This window comes from Gossypium hirsutum, chromosome D11, assembly GCF_007990345.1.
Source record: "Gossypium hirsutum isolate 1008001.06 chromosome D11, Gossypium_hirsutum_v2.1, whole genome shotgun sequence".
In the NCBI taxonomy this organism is placed as follows: domain Eukaryota; kingdom Viridiplantae; phylum Streptophyta; class Magnoliopsida; order Malvales; family Malvaceae; genus Gossypium; species Gossypium hirsutum.
In genome coordinates this window covers 69,092,758-69,119,241 of record NC_053447.1, presented here as the reverse complement: position 1 = coordinate 69,119,241, position 26,484 = coordinate 69,092,758, and the positions used below count along the sequence as shown (strand labels likewise).

General features: G+C 30.0%; 4 protein-coding genes across 8 annotated transcripts; 2 read left to right on the top strand and 2 right to left on the bottom strand.

The window, feature by feature from the left end:
- Positions 1-780: 780 nt before the first annotated feature.
- Positions 781-1,697, bottom strand: LOC107904385 (FAS1 domain-containing protein SELMODRAFT_448915). The gene has a single exon (XM_016830743.2). The coding sequence runs from the start codon at positions 1,665-1,667 to the stop codon at positions 891-893; it is 777 nt and encodes a 258-aa protein (XP_016686232.1). The 5' UTR covers positions 1,668-1,697; the 3' UTR covers positions 781-890.
- A 4,434-nt stretch (positions 1,698-6,131) lies between these two features.
- On the top strand, positions 6,132-12,147 carry LOC107963473 (uncharacterized). 5 transcript variants are annotated; one of them, XR_005920818.1, is made up of 14 exons: positions 6,132-6,487; positions 7,460-7,558; positions 7,688-7,745; positions 8,199-8,279; positions 8,394-8,465; positions 8,556-8,800; positions 8,925-8,996; positions 9,421-9,537; positions 9,613-9,694; positions 9,819-9,865; positions 10,543-10,604; positions 10,699-10,780; positions 11,053-11,152; positions 11,942-12,147. XR_005920818.1 is itself a non-coding variant. In XM_016899986.2 (13 exons), exons 1-12 carry the CDS (start codon positions 6,264-6,266, stop codon positions 11,134-11,136), a joined length of 1,263 nt encoding a protein of 420 aa, XP_016755475.1. In that variant the 5' UTR covers positions 6,132-6,263; the 3' UTR covers positions 11,137-11,152; positions 11,942-12,147. The 5 variants fall into 5 exon arrangements, 3 of the variants coding, with proteins under 3 accessions (XP_016755475.1, XP_016755470.1, XP_016755480.1); XR_001701942.2 differs by having other exon boundaries at positions 11,939-12,147; XM_016899986.2 differs by lacking the exon at positions 10,543-10,604.
- Positions 12,148-13,361: 1,214 nt separating this feature from the next.
- Positions 13,362-14,776, top strand: LOC107904377 (protein EXORDIUM-like 6). The gene is made up of 2 exons (XM_016830732.2): positions 13,362-13,993; positions 14,268-14,776. The coding sequence occupies exons 1-2, from the start codon at positions 13,462-13,464 to the stop codon at positions 14,678-14,680; spliced, it is 945 nt and encodes a 314-aa protein (XP_016686221.1). The 5' UTR covers positions 13,362-13,461; the 3' UTR covers positions 14,681-14,776.
- A 4,222-nt stretch (positions 14,777-18,998) lies between these two features.
- Positions 18,999-20,698, bottom strand: LOC107904408 (transcription factor MYB53). The gene is made up of 4 exons (XM_016830774.2): positions 20,651-20,698; positions 20,287-20,557; positions 19,513-20,208; positions 18,999-19,231 (listed from the first exon to the last, which is right to left on the bottom strand). The coding sequence occupies exons 2-4, from the start codon at positions 20,553-20,555 to the stop codon at positions 19,198-19,200; spliced, it is 999 nt and encodes a 332-aa protein (XP_016686263.2). The 5' UTR covers positions 20,556-20,557; positions 20,651-20,698; the 3' UTR covers positions 18,999-19,197.
- Positions 20,699-26,484: the final 5,786 nt, after the last annotated feature.

Genomic DNA, 26,484 nt, shown 5'->3' with positions numbered 1-26,484 from the left:
TCCAATTAGGGAGATGTTTTGTCTTAGGCATCGAAGCAAATGACTCCCAGAAGATAGAGACATAGATGTCTTTGCCTGGACTAACAATACATCAGATAGAATCTGATTTGAATTTATCTTGAATCCATTTATGAATTTATTCACTTGTGACATTAATAGTGTGGCATACCTTAATCCTGAGTGAATGATGGACTATATATGCATGACACATATACTTTAATGCAATAAAAGTTTAAGTCAAATAGATAAGGAACCGAAAGCTCGTACGTTGGGTATACGACTTTTGCATGATGTAGTATCATTCCATAATAGTAGAATTGTAACCCTATAAGGGTCAATAGTATCTTCCAATTGATATTACATGGTTGATAAAAAGGAACGTGATCATGGGTCATTTGACATAAGACATTATTTAATTACTATGTGTTAATAATTGACTTTTTCATATCGAAAGATGTAATAGAAACCATGAGATAAAAATGATCATATTGAGAAAAAAAATTTGTCCCAAAGAGATTAATGATATCCCATGAGGATAACATACTTATGACAAGGTTATTGGATGAACACTTAATAAGTAGGTTTCATAATGATATTTAATAATGGAGAGTTTAGCCACATACTATAATGGAATAACTTTGTAATTAAATAAGTTGTAATTAATAAGTGGAGAGCCGAAACTTAATTACAAATTATTTGAGCTCTAATTATATATGTTCAATTAGTTCCTCTACTAACTCGAGATAACTCGTACAAGTTATTGTAAAAAAAAATACACAATAAATTGAAATAAGGTTTACTAGAATATTGCTCACATACATATGCATTAATTTTCAAACATTTAATCTTAAAACTATTGCCAACAATTTCACCAAATACTTATCAACTTTTCAAATGGAAACACCAATCATTAGAGGTACCAAAATGGTAGCCATTGATTTCAACACTTTTCTACCTAATGATAACTTTGAAGACCCAGAAATATGTTGGCTACTATCAGCAGGTAATGGGGCAGGCACCGGAAAATCATCTTCAGGGGAAGAAAAAAATGGGACTGGTGATGGAGGTGGTGGTGGCAATAGAGGTGGTGGGGCCACTGAAGAAGGTGGTGGTGGTACAAGAACCATGGTGTTAGAGCAAGTATGTAGAGATATATTACTTTCAGGGTTTAACACCCCATCGATACCATGGCACCGGATGGACGATCCGATAGTACATATATTCGGGCTAATGATTTTAACATTATTGAGGACGAAACTTCTTCGACCACCGCCATTCGAGACATTCATCAAGTACTCTGGCATTAAACTGGGAAGAATCGAACCCGTCGGGATATATAAAAGATGCTCGAAAATTAACGGTGAAGGGATTGAATGACGATGCAAGAAGTTGGAAACCGCGTTCTCTGGTATTACCGTTTTTGACAACATCCGATCATTGGGCATTAAAAAAGTTACGTTAGCAAGGAACTTTGGGTCGAGGGGCAACATGTTGAGCAACATTACAAAGGTGAAGTAATTGGCTTTTTGCATCTCTTCCATGGCGAGACGAAGATCTTGGTCGTCCTTTGGTGGAAGGTTTGTTGAAGATATTGATTTGAAGTGTGCTGCCATTAGAAGAGCAAACATTGTGAGTATTGTGTGAGTTGCCATCAGCTTGATGGTCATTTAGGGGTGATGAGATGAGTAAATTTTTCATGGGAATTTTTTGAAGTGGTGTTATAAAGGGAAACATTGTTAATTACGTAATTGTTGGGACATGCTTATGTGGTGCCTCAACCACTTACCTCACACTTCCTTCATGCTTATATGGTTTTAGACTTAATCTCTTTTGATGCTTGTAAAAAGCATTGGTTATTGTCTTTTAAGTGATGCCATAGATTCTTTTTTAAAATTAAATTTAAGATTCGATCAATATGTAAATTTATTATTAATTGAACATAGTTGATCGGATTTTCATATAACCTTAATTGTATAATAGAATATCAATAAAGAAAATTCACATAATCACTTAAACGATAACAAACAACAATGTTATTAATTTAGATATATCAATATAACATTATAAAAGTAAATGATCAAATAATGACAATTTAAAAAATAGAGATTAAATCTCTAAGTTTAGCATAGTAGATGGACTAAACCATAGTTAGTCTTTCTAAAAATGTCTAAATATGTGGTGTATTCTTGTATTTTGGTAAAGTTTAAGATTTAATTTCCATAAAAATTAAATTTTCTTACTTTTTTATTTAAAAATTTCAGGGAAGGATCCACTTATACAGAGTAAAACTAACACCATTTAAAACTCTTTTGTAACTTTTTCAATTATTGACATTTAAAAAATCCAACTGTTATATTTCATGTTTCATTTATGAAGATCATGCAGGTCAAGCTTGGAGTAAAGAAATTTATTTTAGCTATTTGTTTTATGTAAAGCAAAACTTTCAACAATTAAATATATATTAATATAAACAATATTTTAGATCGATATGATAGAAATATTAGATCGATTCGAAATTTTACATGCATGACAAATACAATTATATTGATAAACTTAACGGTTGAATTATTAAAATATCAATCATAGAAAAAGTTATGAAAACGTGTAAAAACATGTTAGTTTTACACCGTGTAAATAGATATCTCTCCAAAAATTTGAATCTAATACTTTGGATAAATTTTGCCAGCTTAGCATATTTATTAACATGTTAATTTTGAAAATTTTCGATAGTAATAAGATTAAAAATGGTCTTAAAAGTCATTAGATTAAAATATGTGTATATATAATAAAAACTTCAAATTATTAAAATTATATTTGTATTAAATAATAAAATTATAATTACATTTTGATTAAATAATAATAAATTTATATTTATATTTAATATAGAATAAAAATGTCAATAATCTACCAAATAATATTTTTTTTCTATTTATATAGTTACTCATTTTATTAAATTATATTAACTAAATATAATAATTATATATTTAATTAGTTAATATCATAAACAATTATAATATGGATTATAACCTATACCTAATATAAAAGCAATACCTATTGCATGGGATCTCTTAATTAAAGATTGAGAAGTTGGCTTAGTGTGACACATATGTAATGTGATTAAAATTTAAATTGAGGTTAGTTGAGATAAATTATATTATTAAAGAAAAATAATATCAGTAAGTATTGGGTAATGGGAAGGTACATTGTATTTTTAAAAGGAGACGTAGGTTTGAACCTTGGAGATAATATTCTTGGAGGAACCACAAACTTCATACATAAATGTTAGCATAAATAATGATTTAAAATATAGAGCAGCGAAAAAGATCGAACGTGAATACCTCCAGTCATTGTCTGAATTAAATGCCAAAATCCAAATGTTGTGACACCATTGACGAGCACGTCAAACCACCAACGAGGATGTCAAATTTAACTGCGCGAAAAATTGAAAATCGTCAACGTTGTTTAAGCACTCGAAAATCTCACTAGATGGAATATTTTTATTTTTTTGATTTTTCAATGTTTAGGGACCTTAAGCTTAGTTGGTATTTATAGTAGTGGTTCTTTATCAAAAATCACTAACTACATTTCCCACTATCACACAAACAAACGTGTGAAAGGTGGGCAACAAAACGTGGGGTCATTCCCACGAACCAAAAAACAGTTCCAACAATAAATCATAAAACGGACATGGAGAATATCTTAAAAAAAAAGTAAAGAAAAATATTTTTTTCAAGTCTATTTTATGGTCCATGTTTAAGGTTCGTGATTATCTCTCCCAACAATATTGATTCCAATGTTCAAACTAACGTCTTCCCTCAAAAATGTAATGTAACTTACTATTACACTAAATACTTGATAAAGAAAAATAATTTTGAATATTGTTTTGGGTTAATTTATTTAGCTATATAAGATAAAATTTTATATATTTATATTTGTATTTTTTCCATATATTTATATACCCTAATAATTTATTTTATTTTTACATATTCTTATATATTCTTTAACAGGATCAAGGGGTTTTTTTAGAAGAATATTGAAATACAATTCTTCTTCGCTTGGTTATGGATGCAAATTTTGAAAGTATACATTGGAAATTATAACAATGTAATTAAAATAAGGGTAAATTATACTTAAAGTTGCTAAACTATTAGTAAATGAAAAGTTTCAAATAATTCAATGATCATTTTATAACTTTTTGATATCGAGTAATCAAAACAAAAACTTATTAATAGTTTAATAACTTTGATTATAGTTTACCCTTACGATGAAAACATTAATCTGTTGCTTTTCAAAAGCTAGTGATATTCTAATATTATTTTAAATAAGAACAAAATAATGTATTTTGCCATCAAAAGGAGGTTATTATATGGAAACTGGTATGGTTTCTACTCACGCTTCTTGTTGGGTTAATTATTTATTTTTTGCTAAATTATAGAGTAAAATTTTAAATGTTACAATATCCTCAAAGTTTTTGTACTCTTCGTAAATTTAGAATTTAATTTTCATACTTTTATTTTTGGGAATTTTGTCCTTCTACTTTTCGAATTTGAAAATTTAGGTTCGTTTGTAAACACCATTAAAATTCTCCTAGTAAATTTGTTGGTGTAACATTTTGAAATTTGAAAAAAAAATACTCAATTGGTATCTATGTAACAAAAAATGACATTGTAATTAGAGGTGTTCATGGGCCGGGCCGGGTCCAAAAAAATTTCGACCCGCGTCCTAGGCCAAGGCTTGACCCGGCCCGAAATATGGGCCTGAAATTTTGTCCAGGCCCTGCTCGGGAAAAAAATTCTAAGCCCGAGCCCGGCCCTGCTCATTTTTTTAATAAAAATAAAAAAAGTATTTTAAAAATAAAAAATATATTTATTATTTATTCGGGCCGGGCCAAAAAAGTGGTGCCCGAGGCCCGGCCTGTTTTCTAAATGGCCTCGTTTTTTTGCCCAAACCCATATTTTGGACGGGCCGTTGGGCCGAGCCACCCGGCCCATGAACACCTCTAATTGTAATTTACCTGAATTTAATAGAGAATTTTAATAGTATTGACAAATTTAAAAATTCACATTAAAATTTTAATCAAAATAAAGTATTTAGATTAACTAATGATATTATAAAAGTGGAAGTACCAAATTATGTTAAAAGTAAAGTACAAAGATTAAATCTCAAATTTGAATAAAATATAAGGATTAAATTGAAATTTAACCATAAACATTAGAGGGATTAGAATTGAAATTTAGCCATTATCTTGTCATGTCCAAAAAAAAATTGTCATGTGTCATGTAAGGAAGGCCTTAGGGGTAGGGTTATAGATTTGACTGAAATATAGGGATCAAAACTAATATTTAACCATAAAAATTTGAATGATTAGAATTGAAATTTAGCAATTATCTTCTCGAAATTTGAGTGATATATAAGGATCAAAACTGAAATTTAACCATAGAAACTAGAGGAATTAGAATTGAAATTTAGTTATTATCTTCTCATATTAAAAAAATTATTAGACATGTGTCATATAAGGAACGCCACCTTCCTTTTATTTATAGTTGTATAGGTAGTAAAATCACAAACAAAATCAAAATTATCTTATTCGACAATATAACTTTTAGTCTTTAAATTTGACAATTAGGTCTATTTCAGTACCAAAGTTTGACAACTAGTTTCATTTAGATCCTCGTATAGGGGTGAAATTAGAAATTTTTTTGAGTAGGCTAGAATTAAATCGTATATTTTTATTAAAGCTAAACTAAACCACAACTTTATTATTTTTGAAGGTTAAAGTACAATTTTACCATTTACTAACTTAAAATTTTATAAAATTTAAAGGGTCATAAATTTCACATTTTTGGGGTTAGGGCCCTGCCAACCCTTTGTCATCGTCCTTGTCCTTGAACTTGAAATCTGTCTAGATTTAATGATGTTAAAGAATGTTACATCATCAAACTTTTATATTTGTCAAATTCAAAGAACCAAAATAGACCTAATTGTCAAGATCAGTTACAAAAGTCGACAAAAAAATATAAGTATCAAAGTGGACTTAATTGATAAGTTTAGGGACTAAAAGTTATATTAACCTTTTTTTAACAAAAAATATTTTTTTAAAAACATGAATAATATGGTTGAATGTTAACCCCAAAAAAACAAAGAAAAAAAAGAGAATCTTATCGTTTTGCCCCGCCATTTCCAGGTTCATTACCTCTTTCTTTATACAGACTTTTTTTCAGTTAAAAAGACGAGTCTTTAATAAGGTGAAAACCCAACAAGCCATGATCTTTACCACACCCCATTGCTTCTTCTCTTGTTCTACTTCTCTTCCTTTTTCCCTTTCTAAAAAACCCAGTTTTTTCCTTTCGAAAAAACCGCGATTGAGCACCTGGGTGAGTAGTCGAATTCGGTCGAGTTCACTCTGTACAGCGAGTCTTATTACCAGTCCTGACTCATTCGAAGTTGGGAGACTAATTGGTAGCTATGGTTTCATGAATGTTACTAGGTAAATTCGGTTTTCTCATTCTGTAATTTTCAGGCATTTGGGTGTCGATGTTTAGTGTTTTGGGGTTCTGTTATTTGATCATTTTTAGGTACTTAAAATGTTTAAGCATTAGTCAATTGGTTATATTTTCTTGGAAACTAAAAAAAGACAACAAAAGAATAGACAATTTTGGACTTTGTGTGTGTATGTGTGTGTTTTTTTCCAAGAAAGTATGGGAAAAATGATAAATGTTAATTTTGTTTGAGGTATGACAAGTTGGGGTTTATTAGTAACTAAGTCTTGAGTAGTGGTGAGGCACTTAGCATTCTCACCTTGAGAATGCATGTTCAAACCTTGGAGATGACATTGTTAGGAGGGGCAGCTACAAATCCTGAACATGGACCGTGAAATGGACATGAAAAATACCAATTGTAGAATTCTGGGCTCTGTTTGGTTACTGAGAAAGGAAAAAGCAAAGAATTTTGGATGAATGTGCTATCTTTTATCTAATTTTGTTTGCCAACAACTCTTTAGTTAGGTTGCTTAGAAAGTTATAATATTCTATAAGAGTAGAAAAAAAAGGTCTATGTTTCGTGGATGTTGGTACATAACTTTTCAGTCGAATGCCGAGGAAATGTTGGGAAACAATAAGGTAAGGGAAACGTTTGATTATTGTGATTGTTACTGTTCTTTGATTGGAAAAACCAGTTACTTATCTGAAGTGTGAACCTCATTGTGTTAGATATATTTGTTAATTAACCTTGCATGTATGATGTATATGGCAGGTATATAGTAAAGGAACTTTAAGCTCTGCTCATTCTTAAAAGTATATTCTTTCTTTATTTATTTCCCTTTTGTGTTTTTCGGGGACTAAATGAGGTTTTGAATCTGCAACTGGAAAGTGTTATTAGTACTTTCTTGTTAAATTTTGGATTTGGATACAAATCTTATTGAAATATGACATGGAAAATGGTTTAATTTTTTATTTTCCAGCTATTCAGGTTTCCAGTCAGGGGCTGATCTTGAATTTTCATCTGGAGATTTGGGGCAATTGAGAGTTCAAGATGTTGGAGAAGGGAGTGTAAAAATCAGGTGCATTTCCATGGATACCTGCATGCACATCGACACAAATAAGCTATAAATATGTTTGCTACTGTTGATGAAACTTGCAGAATCTTTTCCATCTTCCTACTGATGTTATTCATGGCAGTCCATCTGCAGGCTTTATGAAGGAAGAATAGCTCAGGGTCCATTTAAAGGCACACCAGTGATCTTTAAGGTGATATTATTTATATATTTTCCTCAATAATCACCTATTTTAACATCCATATTTTCACGACGTAGAAGAAAAATGTAAGTATGTTACATTGTTAACATCTATTTTAAATTTCAATCCTGATTACGCTTTAGAGTTCTTCATAGGTAAAATTTTTCTGGGCCAAGTTATTAGGATTCTCCAGTTTCAAATAGAAAGAAAGGATGTCAATAACTTGTTGCAGGGAGTTGCTTTTGAATTAATGTACCATGGTACAATTACGTGGAGTTTAAATGATTGGAGGTTGAGCTTGTCTACTAAATTTTCTCTAGTATTAGCTCATCTACCATTACAAAGAACCGCAAAGAAAGAAAATGCAATCTAAACCAAGTCACAAATTAGGCTCTTAGACTACATTTGGTGTTGTTAACCATTTAGTTATTTTTATTTACTTTACAAAAACCATTGGCTATGAAGGTTTATCCGGGACAACGAGCTGCCGGTATTGAGGCTGATATGATGGCGGCCAATGAACTCAATGCCCATGCTTTCCTCCAGGTAAAATGAAGTGCAACAATAAATTTCAACCAATTACAAAAGTAAATTTGTGTTTCTTTTGATAATTACAAAAGAATGGTACTGATTTATCTTGATTATGCACCTTTTTAACAGAGCAGTTCCGAAGGTATAAGTAAGAATCTTTTATTACTTCTTGGTGGATTTGAGACAAAAACAGGAGAGCAGGTCTGTCATTTCATATCAACTATATGTGAGTAGTCAAGTTGCTTTTTGTTTTAAGTAACTTTACAAATGAAGTAGCTTTGTTCTGTACAGTGGCTAGCCTTCCGTGACAATGGTAAATATAGTGCGGCTGACTTTGCAAAAGCAACTAGTGAGAAAATATCGAGAGCCCGTTCTCTACAAGAAAAGCCTTGGAATCCTTTTGAGCAAGCACAAGCGTTTAAGCGCAGAACATACTTTGTCATTAGGCTATTTCAGGGTGCTATGAATGGTTTAGCCTACATGCATAATCATGAAAGATTACACCAGAGTCTTGGACCGGCTTCTGTTATACTCAAGTATATGTTTTTATTTTTTGACTATTTTCTTTTGAAGTCTGGATTTGTTTGTCCTCCTTAAAAGACAATCAGTTTACTCTGTTCACTTCGAAGTTTAATCAACCTTTTCACTGAATGATGGCAGTACAATAGTAGAAAGAGATGCCGTTTATTTGGTTCCAAAGCTTCGAGATCTAGCCTTTTCTGTTGACATCAGGTACTGCTATGTTGTTGTTTAGCTTTTCTTCTAGATGGCGATCACAAAATCATTGTGTGCTACCAGAAGTGATATAATGACAGAAGGGACTTAGTTTTTACAGAAATTTTGAATATTTTAGATTAAGCCCCTTTTGCATGATATCACAATGATTGGCTGTTTGACCGAAAAGCTATAAGATAACACTGCTGAAGGGTGCAAAAAGGATACCAATCTTGTTGAGAATAAGGTTAAGGATCCTTTATTTGAGCATGTATAATATCATCTATTTAAAAGATATAGAAATACATCTTGGTTCCCTTTTTTGCTAATTAGAGTATTCTCCGAAAAAGAGGGAAACACACCTTTAAATATTGCTTGGAACTGCTCTACTTTTTCAACATAGTATTATTCATATCCAATGAAATGGCATTTTGCTTTATAGCTTTTCATCGTTGGAAGAAGGTCCTAGCACATTCTCAGAGGATCTTTGGAGAAGGGCATCATCTGCCGGTGCATTTACACCTATGGAGAGAAGATCCTTCGGAATTGCGGATGACATGTAATGTTTTGATTTCTAGCGACTCCTTATTGGCTGTTTATACCAGAAATTAATTCTTTTGTTGTCTCTAGACAGATACGAAGCAGGTCTTCTTTTTGCATACTTGGCTTTTGTTCCATTTTGTGAAGCAGGGATCATGGATGGCTTTTCTTTGCAAGTAAGCAACTATATCAGCATTTCCTTTTAAAATGTTTTGGTTTGGCCCATTGTACGTAAGCATCCTTCCCCAAAGAGAAGAGCAATTCTCTGACCAAACTAATTGTGGTTTCATGTATTGCTAGCGGCTTTTGGAAAGCACTTTCAAACTTGATGTCATGGCTACAAGAGAGTAAGCCTTTCGAATCTTCAAAACAAGTACTGATTGTACTGAGGGGCGTATTGTTCCTTTTTTTTAATCATATGATCATAATACAATCCAGTTTATAGGACAATGCAGAGTTTAGTGCCTATATGTAATATATTGGGTAAAACTACCGTGGAAGCCCCCGTACTAGGAGTCAAAATGCATTTTGCCTCATTTTTAAAAAAATGGGTAATTTAGTCCTTATACGTTAGATTAAATAGCGAACTGATTCTTTCTGTTAAAAATTTCATCAATTTCTACTGTTAAAAACTGGCAAAGTTGACGAAATAACCAGACAATTACATGTGATGTGCCACATGTACCTCATGCTAACATATAGGAACTAGTTTTTAATAAAACCAATTTACTCTTTGATTTAGTGTATAAGGATTAATTTCCCCAGTTTTCGAGTAAAGGGGGGTAAAATGCAATCTGACTTATAGTACGGGAGTTTTTATGGTACTTTGACCTAATATATTGTTGACAGCCTTCGAAAGTTCTATAACCCGTAAAAACTGATCTCCTCAATGACTTGAAACAGGAAGCTGTCACATATAAAAGTTGAAAGAACTTTTTTTTTTTTATTTACACGCGAAAATTGGTTGCACTTTCCTTTTCTAATTTTTCTGAAGTAAAAGTTTAGAAGTTTCTGCTACGTGTAGGTTCTATTGGGCACCTTTGAAGGAATATAAAATGACTATCTCTCATTTACTCGATTTATCTTGTGAGAAATTGGAAACGGGTTTCAAATTTTCATTTTAGCCAGCTAGTAGAATCAGTGTTCAAGTTTTATCCTTTGTTTCACTTGTTCTGTGCAGGTATTGTTTGGCAGATGACCGGTTGTTAGAAGCTGTCAAATTTCTAGATCTGGGTGATGCTGCTGGTTGGGAACTACTTCAGGTAAGTTGCAATATGGAAGTTCTATTACATATTTTCATCTTTCTTATGACCAGTAGGAATGTTAATTTGCCTAAAACATGGTCAAGGAAGGTGTTAGCAAGTAGAGGAGATTAATAACCAGATAGTACCTGGTGTAAATGTCTTAATTTTATTGAACTTTTGACAGGCTAGTATATATGATATGGGTTCTTTTACATGGAGGGGGTTCACAGCCACGTTACCTTTTGTCTTTATTCGCAATTTGGCTCTAACAAATTTTCATCTCATTGCAGGCAATGCTGAATCCCGACTTTCGAAAACGGCCAATAGCAGAAGCTGTTGCTAATCACCGGTTCCTGACTGCTAATGTTCTTTGACTTCCAATGATTTAAGGTAAAGTTTACATAAAATGATGCAGTCATCACATATTTCATTAGATGAGTTGAAACATTTTGTTTTCCATTCTAATTTATACATCGATTTATGGTAGCTATTCTCTGTGTTTATAGGTAAAAGTATGCATTTTGCCCCTTCTACTCAAAAAATGAGCAAATTAGACCTTGTATGTTAGATAAAAAAACTAACTAGTCATTCTATTAAAATTTTCATCCATTTCAATTATTAAAAACTGTCTCTGTACATCAGTATGAGGTACACGTGGCATGCCTCTTGCCACTGTCTGGTTATTCCATCAACTATGCCAGTTTTTAACAGTACAAATGGATAAAATTTTTAACAGAAAGAACTGACTTGCTCTTTAATTTAACGTACAAGGACTATTTTGCCTTTTTTTTAGTAGAAGGGGCAAAATGCAATCTGACTTCTAATACAAAAGCCTCATGATACTTTTACTGTGTTCATCTAATTACCATAGGTAAATGGCCCTAGGAAATTTTTTGCTTTTATACTTTTCTTAGATTCGGGTTTGAAGTATTTTGTACAGAAAAGGTGTCCTTGAGTTAGAGAAACTTGTTGCAGTCTTTCGAACATGATCAAACAATAAAATGCATTATCGTGATAGATTGTATCAAGAGTCTCTTGAACCACCTATCAATATCCTTAATATTCATCTCAAAGTCGGGATTTGTCTTCTTTACATAACAATACAACTGTTAGTTTCTTCTTTTCACTGCATTGTAAGTTAATGAAGCTTTTGGTTCTTTGATGCTTGTGTAACAGTAGAAGGATATGCTGTTAGTTCCCAAGACCTGGAAAATGTAAACACAGTACAGACTACAGATATGTAATTCTTCCCTTTTTCCCTTGCTCTAGAACTTATTTATTTGGTGTTAAAATTTTGTTTGTGGCATAAAAAATTATGTACATATTATTTCAAGATTGTTTGTAAATATTACATATGTAATTCTAATTTCTGTTTTTCTTCTTAAGTTAAATATTTATAATTAATATTCTAGTGTTTGAGTGTTAATTATTTTTGGTCAAATTCTGTGGAAAGTCCCTGTTTTATGCGTTTTCGTTGTGGATTATTTCTAATTCTCAGCTTTTTGAAATGTATATTTTTAGGCCAAAGGTAAATTTTTCCTTAATTTTATCAAATAATTTAGGGTTAATTACTCTAAATAGTGGTTCGTTTTTGGTTATTTCAAAAAAAAAAAAATTGTTCATTTGGTCACTTTAGAAAAGAAATTGATCAAATTGGTCACTCCACGGTTAAATGGTAACAGGAAAAACTAATAGTGTATTTTCACATATTGGTTTTAGGTGACCAAAATGGGAATGATTTTTATTTAGAGTGACTAATGGGTAGTTTACCTTAATTTTAAAGTGACTAACGTAGAAATACACGGTTAGCATTTTGTGACCAATTAACAATGAAATGATCAATTTAATCTTTTTTTTTTTTTGGAGTGATCAAATAAGAACGACCATGGTAATGTAATTTACTCAATAATTTAACATGGCTTATTAAACATGTCATAATGCAGCATTTATATCTCGGCATCTTTCGTGTCTTTTCTTAAATGTACAAAAAGGTTGTAAAAAATATTTAGATGTATATATCGTGAAATTATTTAACAAAAAAATGTCTCATAATCTAAAATTCACATTTAAGAAAATATAATAGAAAGAAACTAAATCTATAATGAACCCATAATACCAATATTTAATTGTGACCAATTAACAGTGAAATGATCAAATAAGAACGACCATGGTAATGTAATTTACTCAATGATTAAACATGGCTTAATGCAGCATTTATATGTCAGCATCTTTCGTGTCTTTTCTTAAATGTACAAAAAAATTGTAAAAATTATTTAGATGTATATATCGTGAAATTATTTAACAAAGAATGTGTCTCATAATCAAAAATTCACATTTAAGAAAATATAGGGATTAGAAAGAAACTAAATCTATAAAGAACCCACATAATACCAATATTTCAGTAATTTAATACAAATGATGTTGGTTGGGTCTCTTTTAGTAACATAAAAACAACTTTATATTCAGAATTTAAGGATATCCACTCAATAGTAAAAATAAAAATGAAGTGTTTGAAATTAATATAAAATATTTTTTGTCTCAAAAAAATTTTAAAGATGAACCGAACATTTAATTTCTTAAATTAAGCTTATCATATTTAGATATTCAGTTTTTTATTCTTAATTAGATATCTCAATCTCAATCTCAATCCCAATCCCATTCAATTCTTTTAAGAACTCCTTTCAGAACTGATCGCGAAAATGTCTTCTTTTCCAATCCGAATCATCTCTCTTGCCCTCTTCTCCATCTCCTTCCTTCCTTCCCTAAACAATGGCCAATTGGCCAGGCATTCCGTCCTAACACGAGCGAAAATCGTCTACCACGGTGGCCCTATCCTCATCGAAACCATCAACGTAGCCCTCATTTGGTACGGCAACGTATCTCTCAATAAAAAAGAAGCCATCGCCAGTTTTTTAAAATCGTTGAACACCGATGGCGATTTCAACCTCCAACCTCAAGTCACAAAATGGTGGAAAATGGTGGAAAGCTACCAAGCCATGTTGCCCGGAGCTAAACATGATGAAGTCCCTAAAATCATTGTGAATGTGGCTAAACAAATCAATGATACTTCCTATAAGTATGGGAGGAATTTGACCATTGGTGATTTTATTCCAAAAATTGTTAAAGAACACACAAAGGAAGCGAAAAACATGCTTCCCATTATAATTACTGCAAAGGATGTCAATATGGAAGGAGTTTGCACTAAAACATGTGCCTATAATGGAATCGTCGGTAAGCTTCCGGCTCTTTCTGATTTGGGTTCTTTTATTTGTTCGGATTCATTCAGATATTGGAATTAATATTTGTGATGGACATGGATATTACCTCTAATATATCCATTGTCTGAATAAATATTTCTTTTATTTAGAGCTAATGATTAAATATAATTTTTTAATTATATGGGTCGGTTGGAATGAGATTGAGTAAGAGATGAATATTCCCAACCCACAAATACCTTCATCAGTAAATTTATTACTTTAATTTGTTCACTATTTTAAAATGACAGGTAACATTACACTATACATCATACTCGGGAATCCGGAACTCGAGTGCCCTAGAAAATGTGAATGGCCTTTCACCCAGATTGATTCTGGTCCAAAGTCCATTTTGTTCTTACAACCACCAAACCTGGACAAGGCAGCAGATGCAATGGTGATTGCCTTGGCGACAACGTTGGCCGATACGGTCACTAACCCTCTAAACACCGGCTTCTACGACGGACCTCCTAAGAATTCTATCGGTGCCGGCACGGCTTGCAAAGCCATCTTCGGCAGTGGCGCTTTCCCGGGCAACCCCGGAAAGGTCCATATTGATGCCCACACTGGTGGAAGCTTCAATGCTCACGGAATTAAGGATCAAAAGTTTTTACTTCCGGCAATTTGGAACCCTAAAACTTCTTCATGTTGGACTCTCATGTAACACCATATCACAATCGAAATATGTGTAACACCATATCACAATTTTGGCACGTGTTACTTTTTTAATTTTATTCGTGAAGTTAAAAAATTTCAACAACATTGATTATGTATTATGTTATGAAAAGTTGTAGATAACAATATTAGAGTTTGAGTTAAGGTTTCATAAAATGGGTCAGATTGAATCAAATTCATACAAAGCATCTATATTAATATTTAAGTTCTTAATTGAGTTGGTGTCACCCTCAACCGGGTCACCAATTCGGTTATAGAAATTATGAACATACTCTTTCGTAATTAAAATAGATTATATTATTTGAGGGTATTTTAGTCTTTTTATTTAAAAATAATAAAAATATGCATATAATAGGATTTGAACTTACATTAGTAAAACCTTTAATTTACTACCCAACTAATTTTTTTAACATTTTTATTTTATTATGTACACTTTATTACTTCCATAATTTGTATATATATATTAATAATATATTTGATTAAGTCGGTGTTACAAGTTAACTCGACACCGACTCAAGATTGATGAAAACTGAAAGATAAACAATTTAATTTTTTTTAAAAATTTTAATATTGTACATATTTCATGTGTTTTTATTAATTAGTTTCAAACTAATATTTTTATTATTTATTGTGTGTTATTTTTAAACACAATTTTTGTTTTTCATTTGCAACTTCTACATGCATGATAGGAATTCTAGTTTATATTTATTTTATTTACCCAAACCCGACACCCCCAGAAATATGGGCTCAAATTTTTACCCAAACTCGGCCCAAAGATATATATGTAACAATTAAACAAAATTTTACGAATGGATTAATGGGAACAATAAGAAAAGTTGAAAGCTATAAGTATAAATAAATTCATGTCGTGAACCTCATTTTATAATAAAAAGATAATAGAAAAGGAAAATAAAAAGTTAGATGTAAATTGGTTAAAATATATCATAGGAATTCAGTCCTACTTTTCAAATTTAAAATTCAATTCCAATTGTAAACCTTGTTAATTTTTTTGGTTAAATTTATTGGTGTGACATTTTGAAATTAAAAATACTCACTTGATAGTTATGTAACTAAAAAAAATGTTGTAATGAACCTGAATTTAACAAAATAAATTTAATAATGGTAATAATTTGACTTAAATTTTGAAATCTAAAAAATATAGGGACTAAATTTCTGGAAATGGGAAGTATAAAAAATAGATTCTAAATTTAAAATTTTGATCGAAAAAGAAAGGTAAAAAGGAACTTGATTTTTTTTTTTAATTTTAAATTTTGTGATTTAGAAATGTTAATTAAATAACAATCAACATATTTGGCGAAGTAGGTAGAGTTAGTTGTTTTTTAAAGGTCAAATAGTATACCTACTAAATTTATCATCTAAGTCCCTCCCTCCACAAGGTTAGCTTGTAATTAGGGATTTCTTCGATTCTATTTCAAATAATAATTATTATTATTATTTGATACATAGCGGTACTTTAATTTCACTTGTGAAGTTAAAAATTTTACTGTTAACTTAAGTTTTTTTTTGAACAATCTAATTATAGGTTTTGATCGTATTTGTTCTTTTTGACATAATGTCTAGAACTACCCATAGCCTCTCTTCAACTCATAAATAGGAGGATAATCCGCTTCAGCCCACTCGAACTTACATCTTCCTGCATTGACAATAATGTTAATGTCAATCGAACTAAAACTCAATCGGCTGTTAGCGTATGATTATATCCATTTATTTTGTTTTTTGTTTTTCCATATTTCCCTTCAATGTTAAGGCAAATAAATATACAATTAATCTTATGTTTGAAATTATTAAACCCTTCATAATATATAGGTAACATTTTCTTTCACAACATTATTATTGCAACACAATTCATTAATTAACAAAAGGTAAAGCATATTTCTTAGGATTCATGGCATAGATTTATTGGAATTAGTGAATGATTATTTAATTACAATTTCAAAAATGATTTTTCTCTTTAATATATTAATTTTTACTTAATTCAATGAATAATAATAATAATAATAATAATAATAATAATAAATTCTCCCTCCCTTTTGAATTTCTTATGTTTTAACTTTTGTATTTAAAAGTTATTATGGATAATTTTTTTAGAGAAAAATTACAAAAGCTTTCATTGAAGAATTTTTAAATATATATTTTAATTTAATTAATTAAAATATTTAAAATAATTGTGGTTAAAATTTAAAAAAAACTCAAAAATTTCAATTGCGATGTTTTTATTGAGACTTATATAATTCATTTTAATCGAGTGAATTAAAAAGGATGGGCTAAAATTATTATATTGCAATTTTAGATTTTTTAAAAATTAATAATTTGCCAATTGAGTATTAGCTCGATTGACATGGGTTCAAGTGCGCTGAAGCACACTATCCTCCTATTTATGGGTTGGGGAAGGACTATGAGTAGTTCTAGGCATTGTATTAAAAAATGATCAGAACTTATAACGAAATTGTTAAAAAAAATCCAATTTATCATTTTTAACATAAAAATTTTAATTTTGGTCCTCTAATAATTTATATTTTTATCTCCACCTTCTCCCCTGATATTAGTGACATTGGTTAACATTTTCAATCAATTTTGTTTTTTAAATTAAGCAAAAGCAATGCATTAAATTAAAAGAAAATAGATAAAATAATAATAATAGATAATCTTTAAAACATTGCACATCAATTAACTTCTAGTAATATCTAGGAAGTAAAACCTTACCTAATGAGCAACGAATAATTTTGACTTTTTAAAAGAAAAATTATAATGAGGAAGATTTTGCTATCTCATAGTTTAGTAAACAATGCTTTTATAATTTATTATTTTTATCACTTTTTACAATAAGTTAGCTTTTTTTTTAAAATTATTTAATGTGTTTTTTTAAATATTTAAAATTACCTATAATTCTTCTTTAACCCGCAAATAAAAAAATAAATATACTTCAATATACTCGAACTTATGTTCTTCGATATTGACAATAATGTTGATGCCAATCAAACTGAGACTCAATCAACATTTTATAATACATCTTAAAAACTCTCATTTGATATAAAGAAACTAATTTTTAGTTAAAATGATAAAATCAAATTAGTGTTTAAAATCAATTATTTGACGAGTTAAAATCTTATTATAAGTGAATTTTTATTGATTTTAATATAAAATATAAAAATATTTTAATAATATTTTAATTAAATTAATATTTAATTGATTCGTAAAACCAAATTTAATAGTTATATATATTCATCATTTTTCTAAAAAAAATGGATCTTTTGGGTAAATGTGAATATTAATACAATAAAAGGTCAAACCCCTTTCCTAATTAGATAGAAAAAAGGGTTATTTTCAGCCAATTTCGTGTACAATACAATCTACAACTAACTTGTTTTTTATTCATCCACTTTTTCCTTCTTTCTTCTTTCGTATAATTAACAACTATTCAATGAATTTGCAAAATCTTTAAAATTAACCCTTTTTTTATTTTTTATAATGATGATTTAAAGTCGGATTATTTTCGTGGTATTCACTGATAATGTTGCAAATAGTTATTTCCTAACCCAGAAAAAGTTGTCCCCCAAACAGGCTCGTTGGCAGGTTTTCCTAGCAGAGTTTGATTTTAGCATGGAGTACAAGCCGGGGAGTGCCAACATTGTAGCTGATGCGCTTAGCCGAAAGATGGAATTTGCAACGATAAGCCAACCCAATAGTCCCTTATTGGAGCGCATTCAAGAAGGGTTGTCCCACGATTCCACGGCCAAAAATTTGATTGAGCTTGTTAAAGAGGGAAAAACGAGGCGATTTTGACTCGAGGGAGAATTATTATACACTCAAGGACAACGTCTATATGTGCCCCAACATGGGAACTTGCGAAAGGAAGTCATGAAGGAATGTCACGATTCAAGATGGGCTGGACATCCAGGCATGCACCGCACTTTAGCTCTCTTGGAAATTTTGATTAATAAATTATAATTTGGGATTTACTTATTTTATGTTTTATCATCACGATATAAAATATATAATAATTATGATTATTGGAAGTTGTCAAAACCATACAAGGAAACCCCTCCAACACATCTAGAGAGCACAATCAAATTACAGATTGTTTTGAAAAGTTGGCTTCCGCCGATAGAGAAGACTAGCAAACTTTTGATTCCCTCCAAAGGAAACTCTAGTTCCTCTTGAAGCAGATAAAGCAAAAGGGGTTTTTTTCTTTTCTGTATAATTCTATGTAATGTAATTGTTCTTATTCTCAATATATATATATTATTTGGTTGTAAATTTAATGATGCAAACCATGGGAATATTTATAAAGGGAAAAGGAAAAAGAAAGTGTATGTATATAAATAAAATCCATGTTGGTACTACACAGTATATACTATATAGTAATACTTTATTTATTTTCTTTATACAATGGCATCTAGCCTGTAATTTTTATGTTCATTCTATTTAAATCTAATGAAATACCAATTTTATATATATATATATCAACCCGAAAGCTCCACTTAACTAAGAGATGGGCCATGATTGTGATGATGCCTGGCTGCAATTCAAGAAAAAAAAATCATAAATTAATAAATAAAACATAATGTATATTCCGAATAATATATATAAAGTCAGTTGAATCGCGCTTGAATTGGATTTTATAATATAAATTTTTAATAATTCGATTCTAAAATTTATTGTATCCTATAATCATATTAAATCTTGATTAAATTCGAATTCTAAATAACCCTTACGAACATAATATATTTGTGTAATAATGAGGTAAGCAATGCATTCAAGACAAAAAGAAAAAAAAAAAAAAAGAAGTTGTGCACTTACTCTATAATGTCTCTCCAATAAGAATCACTTGCTTCATCATCCATTAAATCTCCCCAAGCTTCAAAGGTAGTTGAAGTAGATGAAGGATTAGAAATCTCATTTGGGTTATTAATTTTGTTGTTTTCGACAACCGCCGGTCGATGTTCTGGTGATGCCGGAATCAATGCCGGAAGCTGAGGAATACTCGAACTCGGAATATTATTATTAGCAACAAACAATGAAGAAGCGAATCGATCATTGTTGATGTAGGAACTGAATTTCAAATCTTTCAATGGATGCGTATTTTGAGAAGCTTCGATCAAATTCGAGGGCTGATATTCACCGGTATTCGGTTGAAGATGATATAACTGATGATTTTCCCGGAAAGTGGGTCCGGATAGAAAATCCATTGCATTTATTGCTGGTGTGCCTAGGATTTGAAGCATGTTGTGTAACAAATGGAGTTTGGCTAGTGTTGCAGCATCTAATTGAAGCCTGTTAAGAGCATTGACATCTAATAGATTATTCATGTTATTAAAGTTGGCAGCTGCGAGTAACTGTGGCAAGCTAGCTATAACGTTCAGATGATCGGTTCTCGGTCTATGCGTCACGGGATCGATCCCCATTTGAAGAAGCTTCCTCCTCATATGCGTGTTCCAGAAGTTTTTGATCTCGTTATCGGTTCTTCCAGGTAAGTGGGTCGCTATTGCCGACCACCTGTGAAGTTACAGTGTTAGAATAACATATGTATCGTGATTGAAGACATAACAGATGTTAGCTCGAAATAGGGTTTACTTATTGCCAAGAACTGCATGAAGGTTGATAATGGTTTGTTCTTCTTCATCAGAAAATTTGCCTCTTTTGATATCCGGCCTAAGATAATTAGTCCATCTTAGCCTACAACTTTTCCCACACCTATTTAAACCAGCTAAATTGGGAAGTGCTCTCCAACTTCCATGACCATGTTTTTGAATGTAATCGATGAGAATCCGGTCTTCTTCGGGTGTCCACGGCCCTTTTTTAACCCCGTTTTCGTCGTTGCCGCTAGGCGGTCTCACCATCATCCCTACAAAACACACACAAAAAGAATAATTACACTATATCATCATCATCATCACCATAAAGAATTTTTCATCAAATAGAAAAAAGATTTGGAAACCTTTATGGAACTGTTGATGGGAAAAGAGCTGTGAGTGATCGATATGGTTAGGCCCTTGGGAATGTAAGTGAATGAGGGGACTTGTTTATATAGTGTGGGGAATTTAGGTTTGTTTAGGGAACTAAAGACAAAAAAAGCTTAGAGTGCAAAGGAAGTGTTTGTGTAACATGATACCATCTCGACATGCATTTTCATGGTATTATAAAAAGGAAACTTACTCTTGTATCTTTGTCTATAAAGATGAATGAATTGGTCAAATTATGGTTTGGGACCCTATTTTTCCATGCTCAAACCCGGAATTTAGTCATTGTATTTTTTTTTGACATTTTCCAAGTTTATTTTACTATTGGTATTTGATACGTCTAGAATTACTTATAGCCCCTCCCCAAATCATAAATAGGAGGATAATACGCTTCAGCGCACTCGAACCTACGTCCTCCTGCATTGACAACAATGCTCATGCCAATCGAGATAAGACTCAATCAACTGTTTGATGAAATAAATCATTAAAAATTTTAACAAATCTGTTTCAACTGCTTGATTTAACTAATTCTTTGTTTGGTTCAGCCAGTCCGTATTGATTCCCAAATTAACTAATCTAATGACTTTTTCCAGACTGATACCTCGAACGGTTCTCAATCCAATTGACCGACCTGATCCAATACAAACATCCTTGATTATAAATACAATTAGCTTTACAATTATACTTATTAAAACCAATCATTATAATACACTATCAAACTAATAATAAAAATATATTTAAATTTAAATCATAATAATTTTAGATAAAATCTAAAAAATTAAAATTAAAATAAATCCAATGAGCTCAGACATGAGAATTAAGAGGTGGTTAGATTTATTTTGTATCATTAATCATATTTATTTGAATACATAATTTATAAATTATTTTTTATTTTATTTTAGCCCACGTTTTTTATCAAGAAAAATAAAAGCAAAACAACAATATTTGACATACAAAATTCCATATAAGGCAGTTTAGGAACTAATATAATAATATATGGGGTAAAATACACCTAAAGTCATTAAATTATTAGTAAGCTTACGTTTTAGTCATTTAACTTCAAAAAGTTACAAAATAATCATTAAATTATTTAAAAGATTTCATTCAAAGCATTGAGTTGTTAAAATCGTTACGATATGACTTTCTCTATTAACACTACTTACACCAATAAAAAATTCTTTTTTTCTTTTTATAATTGGATGACTAAAATATAAAATTGAGAGTAAATTAACTATAATAATACGTACCCAAAAGTTGAACCCTTTTCTAACATTGAGTTTCCCTTGTCAAACAAGGCAGCCTTTTTGCCACCTTTTTTTCCATCTTATTTATCTATTTACTTTACACGTCAGCAACAAAATTACAACAATTTTAAGCCTAATATTACACGTGGCGTTCACCCAATGTTTCATTTCCCTAAATTCTCTCTGTTGCTTCACTTGAGACGAAACCTCTTCACAAAACAATTATTTATATTAACATTTATTTTTAATCAATTTGATTTATTTTATTAATTAATTATACGTTATTTTATTTGGTGTTTGATAACTAAGCAGAAAAATGCACGCAAAAGGGAAGAAACTATAAGATATTATTCTCCACACCCACCAAACCTTAACGACTGATTTTAACTTTTATTTAATTATTACATTATTACTATTTTAATTATGGATGTTAAATTGTATTTTTAATTTATGTAATTTTATGTTGCCGATTGAGTCTTAGCTCGATTGATAAGGGCATTGTTGTTAATGCAAGAGAATGTGGGCTTAAGTGTATTGAAACGAATTATCCTCCTATTAATGGGTCAGGAAGAGCCTGAGTACGGTGTAAAAAAGGGAAGATATGATCATAAGTTGGCTATAATTTTATCGATTTTTTAATTTATATGTATTCTAGTTAATATTAGATTTATGACACACTTATCATGTAGGTGAAAAAAATTATATAAAAAATATATTTATTAAAAATTTATATAAAAAATTAATGGATGCTTTGGTTACAATGGTAATGTCAAATGGTGTACTATGTATGGTATTCTGAGTTTAAATCTCATTATGATCATTTTTTAATTAATTTAGTTATATCGAAAAGGAAAAAAAAACATTCTCTTAAATATAACTTAATTTGTATATAAGAGGGTATTTTAATAATTTTATAATTGAAACACTAACAAGGGGTGGATCTAGAATATTTTTTTAGAGGAGACTGGAATTTAATTATGAATTTTTGAGAGATTAAAACATAAATTTATCATTTATTAATTTATAATTTCATCATTGTTAAAGGGAAATATAAAACAAAAAGAAAAGTAAACTAATAAAATGACATATAATTTTTTTTAAACAATTTTATTATAGGTTCTGATCATATCTATTTTTATGGACACAATGCTTAGAACTACCCATAATTCCTTCCTAACCCATAAATAGAAGGATAATCAAATCAAGTCATAAATTAGAATGACTCTAGACAAATACATGTCCATGTCCATCTCATATATTTAAAACTCTTTAGATTTTTTATTTTGTTTTTATTTTCACTTTTATTATTTTAGAGATGGGAGGATTTCAGATAATTTAAATAGAAATAAAATTGGTATATTATTATAGGAGGAAATGGTGCAATTAATAGTTTTCTTTTAATATTTTAATAAAACTTATAAAATATTAAAAAGAATGAAAGAAGGAGTTTCTAGAAAAGTTTTCAAGTGAAAATTAATGAGTATGTGCAAAAAAATCCAATGATATAATATTTATTTGTGAAAAAAGTCCAATGATATTAAATCATTTTAAATTCCATGTACCCAAAAGTAAAACATTTAAAATTCTGCCTCAGTTTGGTGAACTGCAACAGTTAGCTTTTTGTAGTAGAACTCCCATCATTTATTAATCTTACATACTTTATTTTATTTTATAATATAATTTAATATTAAGTTTGAGTAGGAGTATTACAATTTTGATACATCACTTTAAAATAATCAGTTGTTTGATTTAAAAAGAATTATGAGTCTTAGCTTAATTGACATGGGTTCGAGTGTATTGAAGCGCATTATCCTCTTATTTATATGGGTTGGGGAGAGACTATGAGTAGTTTTAAGCAATCGAGAGATAAATTGATTGCCAAATTGAAAATAGATATATAGATAAACAAGAACCAAATAAAAGTAATATATGTTTATTACATGATTAACAATCTACTTACCAAACGATGAAATATTTATTCATCATGTTAGTACATTAGTTTTTTTTTTTCGTGTTAAAACATATGTATTAAATAAGTTTTTTCCTTATGTTATTACACTAGAAACCAAACGAGACCTTGTTGTATTATTTTCACGAAAAACATATTAATTATGTTTTTTTTTAATCTATATACCAACTTACAAAATCTTGATCTTACAAATTCAAACATTCCTTTTCTCTTTCTAGAATTTTCTAGAATTTGAATTATTTTATTATTTTATTTCCCAAAACAAACATAATTGTTACTTGTACATCTTTTAAAAATGTTACAAGTCAAAAAACCAAGTGTCTACAATTACCCAAATCATACACCTAAGGAGTAAAAGAAATTAGTTTATTACCTCCTTTGACAAGTTATATGAAGAAGAACAATAAATATGTATTTCTTATGTTACAATCATTTATGTATATAAAAGGAGTAATAACAATTTTAGTCTCTCCCAATTACAAAGTATTCAATTTAAGCCTTTTTTTAAGTGAAATTTTTATTTTAAACTCTCCCAAACTTTTTAAAACTTTTATTTCGACTCCTCAATGTTAAAATTTTGGCTTCACCCCTGACTGTTAATCGAGCCTTTGGTATACTATTACTCTACAAAGCAGGATTCTAAAGATGACATATGTACTTATTGACAATATACCAAATACTAACCCTATATATATATATGTATGGTTTGGTTAGTAGTTCAAATTAGAACCAAACCCTTTAGCTTAAACTAAATGAAATTGTTGAGAGTCCATATGCAAAAGTAGTCCACAATGTTAGGTTTCAATTTTTTTGTTTGTTAATTGTAGAAAGAAAGATGGGATATGATTATATGTTTGAATGTGTGGGGAGCTTTGAATTCTTTGTATTGCTTCATTTAAACTTTTTTTCTTTAAAGCTTTAATAAGTTTTTAAAAGAATATCTCATCATGTCTTTTTCTTCTTAATTGTTTTAATTTCTATTATATATATATATTATGTTATCACTTATCATGCATATGACAAAAGCCATAATTAGCAGTATCAATCTGGGAAACCATGGCCAATCTTTAGATTCGATATTAAATATAAATGGAAATGTTCAAAGTTTTGCAACAAAAATATAAACACTACAAAAAGACAGATCAATGGTGACGTGTTGAGAATTTTAAGGAGACGCAAAATATCATCGTTATAGAGTTTGGTGACATGAGTGGTGACGCATCCGCATGTTTCACCATTGGGTATGTCTTCTTAAGGTTGACGATGCAAAAACTCATGCGTCTCCATAGCTCAGTCAGTGAAGATGCATCTATTGTGTCTCTACCTCTAGTTAGCGAAGACGCATGTGTACGACAGTATAACTCAATCTATGAAAACTATGAAGAAGAGAAATTAGAGAAGACAGAAATATAAGACAAAAATGAAAATATAATTTCCTTTTTCCCTTAATATCTTGTAAGGATGTACATGGCCTCTTTAATTATAATGATATTTCATAAGTTACAATAAATAATTAAATAAAAAATTAAATCTTCCTAATTCGACTATATAAATTGTTTAGGGTTTATAAGATTTATGAGAATAAACCTTTTTCATTTTGTGATTAGATTTGGAATACTCTTTTTGGATGTCCATCAATATTGAAAATTGTTATCCGTTGAAATTTTAATAAAAAAAATAAAGTGAGATAAAAAAAATTTAAAGTAAAAAAAGTACATAATATTTTTAACTCTTATTTTAAACTTCCCCGTAAAAACTTTCATTAGTAAAATTCAGTGAAACAAAACTTTAGTTAAAGAAAATGAGTACAGTGTCGCTTAACATCTCTAAGTTGACACATCCCAATTTCATATATGATCCATTCAAATGTAGATATTTATAATTCCATACTTAATAGATAACCTAAATGATTACTTACACAAATTTGTTGAACTTTAATATCATCCTTTCTCTTAAAATCATAAGTACCTGTTAGAATGTATGAAAAATACGTGTTCAATGTCTCTTCGTATTACATCGGTAACATAATATTTCTGTAACCTATTTTGACCATTTTTTTATGATAGATAAATGTGTAGTTATATAAGTCTATGACTGCCACAAACTATTACGTCCTCCACACATTCCTAACCATGATCACGACTACGACCACAATCATAGCCTATATATTTTTCAATTTTGAAAGTGTCATGTGTTGCCACATACATTTTAGGAAATGGAGCTAGCAGGACGAATTGTGTGATTTTTCATCAGTAATTCATTATTTTACCTAGCCATTGAAAAAAATGAAACCAACTTGAAAAGTTGAAAGTTTTTTGTCTTCTTAGTCCTCATTATTTTTCTCCGGTTGAGAATTAACTTTGAAAATTTTTGAATTTTATCTTACAGTTTTAAAGTCTTGCAATTATAAGTATATCCAATCGTAATGAGCTTTTAAGAGTATTACCATTTTTTATGGTCGTACCACTCTTTTATACCATCCGCAAATTAAGATAATATTTCATAATTAGATATATTATTTTTAATAATTTATGTAGATGACGTATGTAAGTGAATTTCAACATCTAACCGATATAAATAAATTTTATATTAAGCAAGC

Excerpts from the sequence above, each read along its gene's own strand:
- LOC107904408 (XM_016830774.2), bottom strand. The coding sequence starts at position 20,555 with ATGATGGTGAGACCGCCTAGCGGCAACGACGAAAACGGGGTTAAAAAA. Across the intron at positions 20,209-20,286 it reads CATGCAGTTCTTGGCAATAA|GTGGTCGGCAATAGCGACCC; the intron begins GTAAACCCTATT and ends GTAACTTCACAG. Across the intron at positions 19,232-19,512 it reads TATTGGAGAGACATTATAGA|CCAGGCATCATCACAATCAT; the intron begins GTAAGTGCACAA and ends CTTGAATTGCAG.
- LOC107963473 (XM_016899986.2), top strand. The coding sequence starts at position 6,264 with ATGATCTTTACCACACCCCATTGCTTCTTCTCTTGTTCTACTTCTCTT. Across the intron at positions 7,559-7,687 it reads GAAGGGAGTGTAAAAATCAG|GCTTTATGAAGGAAGAATAG; the intron begins GTGCATTTCCAT and ends GTCCATCTGCAG. Across the intron at positions 8,997-9,420 it reads GCCTTTTCTGTTGACATCAG|CTTTTCATCGTTGGAAGAAG; the intron begins GTACTGCTATGT and ends TTTGCTTTATAG.
- LOC107904377 (XM_016830732.2), top strand. The coding sequence starts at position 13,462 with ATGTCTTCTTTTCCAATCCGAATCATCTCTCTTGCCCTCTTCTCCATC. Across the intron at positions 13,994-14,267 it reads TGCCTATAATGGAATCGTCG|GTAACATTACACTATACATC; the intron begins GTAAGCTTCCGG and ends TTAAAATGACAG.
- LOC107904385 (XM_016830743.2), bottom strand. The coding sequence starts at position 1,667 with ATGACCATCAAGCTGATGGCAACTCACACAATACTCACAATGTTTGCT.